The sequence below is a fragment of the Rhinopithecus bieti genome, unplaced genomic scaffold, assembly GCF_001698545.2.
Source record: "Rhinopithecus bieti isolate Rb0 unplaced genomic scaffold, ASM169854v2 scaffold_66233, whole genome shotgun sequence".
Taxonomy (NCBI): domain Eukaryota; kingdom Metazoa; phylum Chordata; class Mammalia; order Primates; family Cercopithecidae; genus Rhinopithecus; species Rhinopithecus bieti.
Genome location: NW_016824978.1, coordinates 28,548 through 38,691, shown reverse-complemented (window position 1 = coordinate 38,691; position 10,144 = coordinate 28,548). Strand labels below are relative to the sequence as shown.

Here is a 10,144-nt window from a genome sequence, read left to right as displayed (position 1 = left end):
CTCTGATTTTTTGAATTTCCAGCTTTTCTGCACTGCTTTTTCCCCATCTTTGTGGTTTTATCTGCCTTTGGTCTTTGATGATGGTGACGTACTGATGGGGTTTTGGTGTGGGTGTCCTTTCTGTTTGTTAGTTTTCCTTCTAACAGTCAGGACCCTCAGCTGCAGGTCTGTTGGAGTTTGCTTGAGGTCCACTCCAGACCCTGTTTGCCTGTGTATCAGCCGCGGAGGCTGCAGAAGATAGAATATTGCTGAACAGCGAGTGTTGCTGTCTGATTCTTGCTCTGGAAGCTTTGTCTCAGGGATGTACCCAGTTGTATGAGGTGTGAGGTGTCGGTCTGCACGTAGTGGGGAATGTCTCCCAGTTAGGCTACTCAGGGGTCAGGGACCCACTTGAGCAGACAGTCTGTCCATTCTCAGGTCTCAGCCTCCATGCTGGGAGAACCACTGCTCTCGTCAAAGCTGTCAGACAGGGGCTTTTACATCTGCAGAGGTTTCTGCTGCTTTTTGTTTAGCTATGACCTGTCTCCAGAGGTGGAGTCTACAGAGGCAGGCAGGCCTCCTTGAGCTGCGGTGGGCTTCACCCAATTTGAGCTTCCCAGTGGCTTTGTTTACCTACTTAAGCCTCAGCTATGGCAGACGCCCCTCCCCCAGCCTCGCTGCTGCCTTGCACTTAGATCTCAGACTGCTGTGCTAGCAATGAGGGATGCTCCGTAGGCGTGGGACCCTCTGGGCCACGTGTGGGATATAATCTCCTGGTGTGCCGTTTGCTAAGACCCTTGGTAAAGCACAGTATTAGGGTGGGAGTTACCCGATTTTCCAGGTGTTGTGTGTCTCAATTTCTCTTGGCTAGGAAGAGGACTTCCTTTCCCCCTTTCACTTCCCAGGGGGGGCGATGCCTTGCCCTGCTTCAGCTCTTGCTGGTTGGGCTGCACCCGCGGACCAGCATCGATTGTCCGACACGCCCCAGTGAGATGAACGCGGTACCTCAGTTGAAAATGCAGAAATCACCCATCTTTTGTGTCGCTCATGCTATGAGCTGGAGGCTGGAGCTGTTCCTATTCGGCCATCTTGGCTCTCATAGATTATTTATTGGATTTTGTATATGTAAACAACTGTTAGTGTGACATGTGATATACAGTATATGTTCAAAAAGGATTACTACCATTCTAGCTGTTATAACTTGTAAATTTCATAAAATTCTCAGTTCACATCATTCCTGAATTCTTTCCTCGGTGTTCAACCTGTCTGCTATTCAAAAGTGGCTTCTGGGCCTGAAGCATTACCATTACCGGTGAACTTGTTAGACATGCAGACACTCAGCCAGCCGCGGTGGCTCATGCCTGTAGCCTTAGCTACTCAGGAGGCTGAGATAGGAGGATCACCTGAGCCCAGGAGGTCGAGGCTGCAGTGAGCTAAGATTCTACCATTGCACTCCAGCCTGGGTGGCAGAGTGAGACCCTGTGTCAAAATTAAAAATTAAAAAATATAGAAATGCAGAAACTCAAAACCTGGATCTACTGAATCAGACTCTGCATTTGAAGATCTCCAGTTTATTGTATACAATTTGAGAAGTATGCCTCTAAGTCACCATGACTTTTCCATCTGAGAGTTATACACAGCTGATTCTGGATGATGTAAATATAGCACCCAAAAATGTATATTCCTGTGTTGATGCCTTAGTTTTATATTTTACATTTGATATAAATATCTACACTAGTTTTGTGGATTTTATGTTATTCTCTTTCCACAGAGTTTGAGACTACATTGGAAAATATTACTGTGTTAAAAATGATCTTACTGAGTAATTCAGGTCACTCATATAAGTCAGAACTAATAACTGTCATTTCATCTTGAGACAAATAAAGAACTCTGCCATGGCCACATGGTCAGTGTATTGTTTATTTTTATTTCAGGGACTGTTGACATTCAGGGATGTGGCCATAGAATTCTCTCTGGAGGAGTGGGAACACCTGGAACCAGCTCAGAAGAATTTGTATCAGGATGTGATGTTAGAAAACTACAGAAACCTGGTCTCTCTGGGTGAGGATAACTTGCCTTCAGAATGTCTAATAACTAAGAGTTTTATTTCTTTTCTTTTCAGAATGTCCCTTGGGATCTTGTGCTTTGTATGAGTTAGTTTCAGATTCTTGTTTTCAGGAAAAAAATAGGAGTTTTGTTGATGTAGAAACAATTTCATAATGTTTGATTTTGACATTTGCCTTTTATTTGAGGTGATGTACAAGTTTCACTCTAGTCGTGATTCTAGAAATTGGTTGACATAAACTATTGTTGCTTACATTTTAAAATCCAATTTTTTTTTTTGGTTTTGATTCTGAAGTCAGATTTGCAAGAGAAGCTCAGGATCCCCAAATGTTAAATGCTTCCTAAATATTGTAAAGAAGCTGGTAGGAAACAGTATTTTGAGAAATACTTTCCAAGAATCTTCTATAATGTCTTCTTTTTTCTACTGAGCACAGTACTCACTTAGAAATTAATCCTGTCCTGTGGGGCCAAAAAAAAGTATAAAAATAAAAAATAAAAAGAACCCTCAGTAAGAGTCATGTGAATTTTTCCAATGAAACAGGTCTTCTTGTCTCTAAACCGGACCTGATCACCTTTTTGGAGCAGAGGAAAGAGCCTTGGAATGTGAAGCGTGAGGAGACAGTAGCCATCCAGCCAGGTAGGTGGGAGTGAATGAAGTAGATGACGTGGGCGAGAGGTCCAGCGGTCAAGAAAGAACCAGACCTTGAAGCGTGGATTGGGAAGCTCTCCAATGGAAATGATTTTTGAGACGCCTGGGTTCTTTCCCTTGCTGTCATAGAGGGATATCTTCTGTCCCATGCTCTTAAATTATCTGATGATTCTCCTTCCTCTTCTGTGATCCACCATCATATTCACAGTGACAGCCAAAGTGCTCCCCTTGGCCTGTGAGGACCTGTGTGATCTGACTGTTCTTCCATTGATTTGGGGGCTCTGGGAAAGTCTGTGCATGTTTCTACCTCTATGTGAAACCACATCTAAAGTTCTGGTTTTGCTTCATGTCAGAAGTGTGTGAGGGGAGTGATGGATGGTGAAATTTTTTTTCAGAAGTCCCAGGAATTCTGTGGATAGATGTCACAAATTTTCTGATATATTAATTTTTAATCCTATTGTGGTTTCCGAGGTGATCCTACAGAAATTAGGATGTAGTAATTTTATCAAAATACAAAACATCTTCCCAAATCTAAGAAAATCTAATCATGTTTCACTTCAACTTTTCATTTTTCCTTGCCTGAGCTAAGATGAGAAATTTAAACTCTATAGGCACAAATTCCACAAATGTTAAATAGTTTAATGTGTATTACTTATTATGTAGAATTCTTATCTAAATTTTTGTCTATGGGGAGCTTATAACATTGTCCACTGTATAATAAACTCTAAACCATTGCCTTATATCTTAATAACTATCATTCTATAATTTTGTCTGGTTCAGTATGAAGCTTACTGAGAATGTGTCCTTTAGTTCCTTTTTTTTCCTTCTAGACATATGATTCTTTCCACAAATATAAATGGTATCTATTTAAAATTTTTGATGATTTGATATACATACATATTGTGTAATCATTAAGACAGCAAAGTTAATTACCACATCAGTCATCTCACATTAGATGCCAATTTTTGTGTGTATGGTGAGAACTCTTAAGATATACACTGTTAACAAATCTCAAGTATACTATAGTGCTGGGGTCTATAATTCTGGTCTGTGGCCTGTGAGGAATCTGATCACACAGCAGGAGGTGACCATTCAGCCAGCGAGCATTACTGCCTGATCTCTGCCTCCTCTCGGATCAGCAGCAGCATTTGATTCTCATAGGAGTATGAACCCTATTGTGAACTGTGCATGCAAAAGATCTAGGTTGTGTGTTTTTTATGAGAATCTATCTAATGCCTGATGATGTGAGGTAAAACACCTTCATTCCAAAACCACCCCTGACTGGACCTCCATCTGTGGAAAAATTGTCTTCCATAAAACTGGTCGCTGCTGCCAAAAAGGTTGGGGACTACTACTATAGAGTATCATTAACTATATTTACAATGCTGTACGTTAGATATTCAGAATTTATCTTATAAATGAAAGTTTGTACTTTTTACCGTGATGTCCACCTTGTTTATTCATCCATGTTGTCAGAAATTGCAGGAGTACCTTCTTCATTATGTCTGAATAATATTCTATATATTGTGAATAATTGGCTGTGAACATACGGGTACAGATATATCTTTGACATATGATTTTATTTCCTTTGGTTAAACAATTAGAAGTAGAATTGAAGGTTCATATAATACTTGTATTTTTAATTTTTTTGAGGTGCCTTCATGCCATTTTTCATAATGGCTGAATCAATTTACATTTCCACTGACAGTATCCAAGCGTTTTCTTTTCTCCATGCTCTCTTATTATTATTATTAATATTTCTTGAGTCTGACAGCAGTCATTCTAACAAGTGTGAATATTTATTGACTGACAGCAGTTGTTCTAACAAGTGTGAGGTGATAGCTCATTGAGGTTTTACTTGCATTTTCCTGATGAATAATAACATTGAGAACCTTTTTATAAACCTGTATGCCACTTCCATGTCATATTTTGAGAAATTTCTACTTGAGTGCTTTGCAAATTAATTTTTTTTTTTTTGCTATCGAATTGTGTGAGATTCTTAATATTTTGGATATAAAACTCTTATCAGATCTATTTTCTCCCAATCCCTGGGTTGCTTTTTCATGTTCTGTGTTTCTTTGCTGTGCACACACTTTTTTTGTTTAATTTAATGCTACTTGTTTTATTTTTTGCTTTTTGTTGCTTGCGATTTTTTGATGTGATAGCCAGAAAAATTACTGCCAAGGCCAGTGTCAAAGAGATTGTTCCTTATGCTTTTTTCTAGAAGTTATACAGTTTCTAGTTTTGTATTTAAGTGTTAATCCTTTTGAGTTAATTTTTGTACATGATATACGTATTCAGTTTTATTCTTTTGCATATGACTACTTGTTTTCAGCATTATTTGTTGAAGAGACTATACTTCCCCTTTGTGTATCTTGGTGCCCTTGTCAAAGTATTAGTTGACTGTATACACATGGGTTTCTTTCTGGTTTTTGTATTCTATTCCATTGGTCTATGTGTCTGTTTTTACATCAGTACCATACCCTTGATTAGTATAGCTGTGTAATAGTTTGAAATGAAGAAGTGTGATGCCTCTAGCTTTATTCTTCTTTTTCAAGATTGCATTGGCTGTTTGGAGTTATTTATGATTCCATAGAAGTTTTATAATTTTTTCTATTTCTTTAAAAAATGCCATTAAAATGTTAATACAGATTTCATTGGATCTGTGAATCACTTTGTGAAGTACGGACATTTTAGCAATATTATTTTTTCCAATCCATGAAGAAGGGATATTTTTCCATTTGTGTCTTTTTCAATTACTTTCATCAGTGTTTTATAGATTTTGCTGGACAGATCTTTCACTTCTTTTGTTAAATGAAGTTATAAAATTTTCAAAAAATTTTTTGATGCTATTATAAATAAGATTTTTGTAACTTTTTTCTCAGATAGTTTATTGTTAGTATATGGAAATGCAACTAATTTTGTATATTTTGTGGCCTCAACTTTACTGAATGGATATAGCTCTATTTTTTGTTTGTTTGTTTGGTATAGTCTTTATGGTCTTCTGTATTTTAAAATCATTTCATCTGTAAACAGTGAGAATTTTACTTCTTTATTCCTGATTTGAATGCCTTTTTGTTTCTTTTTCTTACCTAATTGTTCTGGCTTGATTTCTCACCACTATGTTGAATAGAAGTGTTGAGATTGGGCATCGCTGTCTTGTTTCTGATACTAGAGGAAACTTTCAGCATTTCACTGTTTTCTCTATTGAGATGGATACTTTTGTATGTATGCTGTTTGGAGTTTTTATTATGAAAATGTATTTACTTTTGTCATAGACTTTTAATAAATTTTTTGAGATGATTATATGATTTTCTTTTTTTGTTATTGTAGTATATCATTTAAATTGTGTATGTTAAAACATTCTTGCATCTCAGGGATAAATCCTACTTGATAATGATGTCTGATCCTTTTAATGTGTTTTTGAATTTGGTATCTAGTATTTTGTTGAGAATTTTTGCTTGTATCTTTATAAGGAATGTTGTTTTGTCCCTTTTTTGTAGTGTCCTTACTGGCTTCAGTATGAGATGTTGGTGGCCTCATAGAATGAGTTTGAAAGTGCTTTTTTCTTTCAGTTTTTTGGAAGAGTTTGGGAAATGTTGACATTGCTTCTTTAAATGCTTGGTGCGGTTTACCCATGAAGTCATTTGGTCATGGGCTTTTTTTTTAAATTGGGAGATTTCTGAGTACTTCTGTCTTCTTTCTCATTGTTAGTCTTTTGGGTATTTCTGTTTCTTCAGTGTGGTGTTCTTTCTGAGAATCAATTTCTTCTAAGTTATCTTTTGTTGTTACGTAATTGTTCATAATAGTTTATTTTTTCTCTTTCTGTGATACCAGCTGGAATGACTACTTTTAATTAATAACTTTTGAGTCCTCTCTCTTTTTTTCCCTTGGATAATCTAGGAAAAGTTTGTTCATTTTGTTTTTTTTTTTAAAGACTCAACTCTTAGTTTTTTGATATTTTTTATTTTTCTGGTCTCTATTTTCTTTTTGCTCTAATCCTTATTATTTCCATAATTATGCCAACATTGGGATTATTTTGTTCTTCCTGATCAAGCTTCTTGTGGATTACAGTTAGATTGCTTAAGATCTTTGTTTTCCTTATTGTAGAACTTTATCATTTTATACTTCTGTCTTAGAACTGCTTTTGTTACATCTCAGAAGTTTTGGTTTCTTGCGTTTCCCATTTCATTTGTATCAAGATAATTTTTTATTTCCCTTTTGATTTCATGGTTGTTCAGAAGTATGTTGTTTAATGTCAACACTGTATTAGTCCATTCTATAAAGAAGGGAGATTTAATTGGCCTACAGTTCTGCAGGCTGTACAGAAGCATGGCACCAGCATCTGCTTGGCTTCTGGCGAGGGCCTCAGGAAGTTTGCAATCAGGGGAACTGGGAAAGGAAGAACAGGCAGTCACATGGCAAGAGCAGGAGCACGAGACTGAGTTGAGAGGTGCTACACACTTTTAAGCAACCAGATCTCATAAGATCTCACTATCAGGGACAGCACCAAAGAATACTTGAGGGATCTGCCCTTATTATTCAAACACCCCATATTAGGTTCCACCTTCAACATTGGGGATTACTTTTCAATGTGAGTTTTGTGGTGGTAGACAAAACATTCGCACTGTATCACACAGATTTGTGAGCTTTCTAGTTTTCTTCCTGCTGTTGATTTTCTAGTTTTACACCATTGTGATTAAAAACTTGATATAATTTTAATCTTAAATTAAAAAAAAACTTGTTTTCTATTTTTGGTTTAACATATGATCTATCCTGGAGAATATTCCATGTATTCTTGAGAACAATGTGTATTCTCATACTGTTTGATAAAATATTGTCTATTTAGTTTATAGTGTTATACAGGTGAACTCTTTTTTTTATTAGTTTTCTCTCTAAATATTCCATGCTTTGTTGTAAGTAGGACATTGAAATTCCCTGTTACTGCATGTTATTTTCTCACCACAGTTATGTTAATGTTTGCTTTGTATATTTGGGTGCTCCAGTGTTGGGTGCATACATAATTTTAATTTCTATATCCTCTTAACAAATTAACTTCTTTATCATCATGTAGTGAACTCCTTTCCTCTTGTGACAGATTTTTGCATGTAAGTCTGTTTCGTCTAATATAACCAACAACCACTCCTGACTCTTGGTGGTGGTTTGCATGCAATATGGTTTCTATTCTTTAAGTTTATGTTTGTCCTTAATTCAAAAGTGAATCTCTTGTAAGCAGCATACTGTTAGTTTAAAAAATTCATTTAGCCACTCTGTGTTTATTCTGGTCTGTTTTGTTTTCTATAATAGAATACCATAGATTGGCTAATTTATAAACAATGGAAGTTTATTTGGCTCATGATTCCAGGAGCTTGGAAGGCAAAGAAGACACTGTTATCTGGTGAAGGCATTTTTGCTGCGTAATAACATGGCCAAAGACCTGAGGGAGAAGAGGCTCCCTTTTACAACAGAGTCACTTCTGTGATAACTAACACACTCCCATAAGGACATGAATTAATTCATGAGGGCTGAGTCCCAGTGGCCTAACCACTTCTTAAAGATCCCACCTTTTAATTCCATCACAATGGCTATTAAATTTCACCCTAAAATTTTGGAGGTGACATTCAGTCTATACCAGTATCTGTTTATTGGATAATTTAATCTCTTTATATGTAAAGTAATTATTGATACATAAGGACTCACTATTATAGTTTTGTTGTTTTCTGTTTTGTAGTTTCTTTTTTTCTCATGCTGTCTTCTGTTAATTTTTGGATTTGTTTTGTTTTATGTTTTGATGGCTTTTCCATTTGTGTATCTACTACAGTTTTTTCCTAGAGGTTATCATGAGACTTAGATAAAATATCTTATATTTGTAAAGGTCTAGTTTAAGATGATAACAATTTAACATCTATCCGTGGAAAAAAACTCAACAGTTTTTCTCCCTTTCACACGTTTTATTACTATATATATTATACTTTGTAACTTTTTATACTTTGTATTCATTAACAAATTATTGTAGCTATACTTATTTTAATGCTTTTATTTTGTAGCTTTTATATGAGAGTTAAAAGTGATTTGTACACTAGTGTTACAGTATTAGTGTATTCTGAATTTCACTATGTATTTACCGTTTCCAGTGACATTTATACTTTTAACTTTTTTTGTGTTTTTCATTAGCATTTGATATGGTTTGGCTGTGTCCCCACCCAAATCTCATCTTGAATTGTAGCTCCCACAATTCGCACGTGTTGTGGGAGGGACCCAGTGGGAGGTAATTGAATGATGGGGCATGTCTTTCCTGTGCTATTGTCATGATAGTGAATAAGTCTCATGAGATCTGATGGTTTTATAAAGGAGAGTTTCCTGCACAAGCTCTCTTCTCTTGTCTGCTGCCATGTGAGATGTGCCTTTCACCTTCCCCTGTGATTGTGAGGCCTCCAGCCACGTGGAACTGTGAGTCCACTAAACCTCTTTCTTTTGTAAATTGCCCAGTCTTGGCTGTGTCTTCATCAGCAGTTATGAAAACAGACCAGTCCTGTAAATTGGTACCAGTAGAGTGAGGTGCTGCTAAAAAGATACTCGAAAATGTGGAAGCACCTTTGAAACTGGGTAGTAGGCAGAGGTTCGAACAGTTTGGAGGGCTCAGAAGAAGATAGGAAAATGTGGGAAAGTTTGGAACTCCTTAGAGACTTGTTGAATGGTTTTGACCAAAATGCTGATAATGATATGGACAACAAAATCCAGGCTAAGGTGGTCTTGGATGGTATATTAATCTGTTCTCCCACTGCTGATAAAGACACACCCAAGACTGGGTAATTTACAGAAGAAAGGGGTTTAATGGATTTACAGTTCCACATGATTGGGAAGGCCTCACAATCACAGTGGAGGGTGAGGAGGAGCAAGTCACGTCTTACATGGATGGCAGCAGGCAAAAAGAGAGGGAGCTTGTGCAGATAAACTCCCCTTTATAAAACCATCAGATCTCATGAGACTTATTCATTGTCACAAGATTAGCACAGGAAAGACCTACCCCCATGATTCAGTTACCTCCAAACAGGTCCCTCCCACAACACATGGGAATTCAAGATGAGATTTGGATGGAGACACAGCCAAACCATATCATTCTGCCCCTGGCCTCTCCCAAATCTCATGTCCTCATATTTCAAAACACAATCATGCCTTCCCAGTAGTCCCCCAAAGTCCTAGCAGATTTCAGCATTAACTCAGATGTCCACAGACCAAAGTCTCATCTGAGAAAAGGCAAGTCCCTTCTGCCTGTGAGCCTGTAAAATCAAAAGCAAGTTGGTTACTTCCTAGATACATTGGGGGTACAGGCATTGGGTAGCCATTTCAAATGGGAGAAATTGGCCAAAACAAAGGGGCTGTAAGCCCCATGCAAGTCCGAAATCCAGCAGGGCAGTCAAATCTTAAAGCTCCCAAATGATCTCCTTTGAC

At 37.1% G+C, this 10,144-nt stretch overlaps 1 protein-coding gene across 4 annotated transcripts in view; it reads left to right on the top strand.

Moving 5' to 3' along the window:
- ZNF267 (zinc finger protein 267) overlaps window positions 1–10,144 on the top strand; it is a 42,599-nt gene that overhangs the window by 14,234 nt on the left and 18,221 nt on the right. For 3 of the 4 annotated variants that reach the window (XM_017862750.1, XM_017862753.1, XM_017862752.1), the window contains 2 exons: window positions 1,914–2,040; window positions 2,585–2,680. In XM_017862750.1, the coding sequence (XP_017718239.1) occupies window positions 1,914–2,040; window positions 2,585–2,680 (223 nt within the window). Of the gene's footprint in view, window positions 1–1,913; window positions 2,041–2,584; window positions 2,681–10,144 lie in introns of those variants that run through there. The other variant, XM_017862751.1, reaches the window with a different exon arrangement.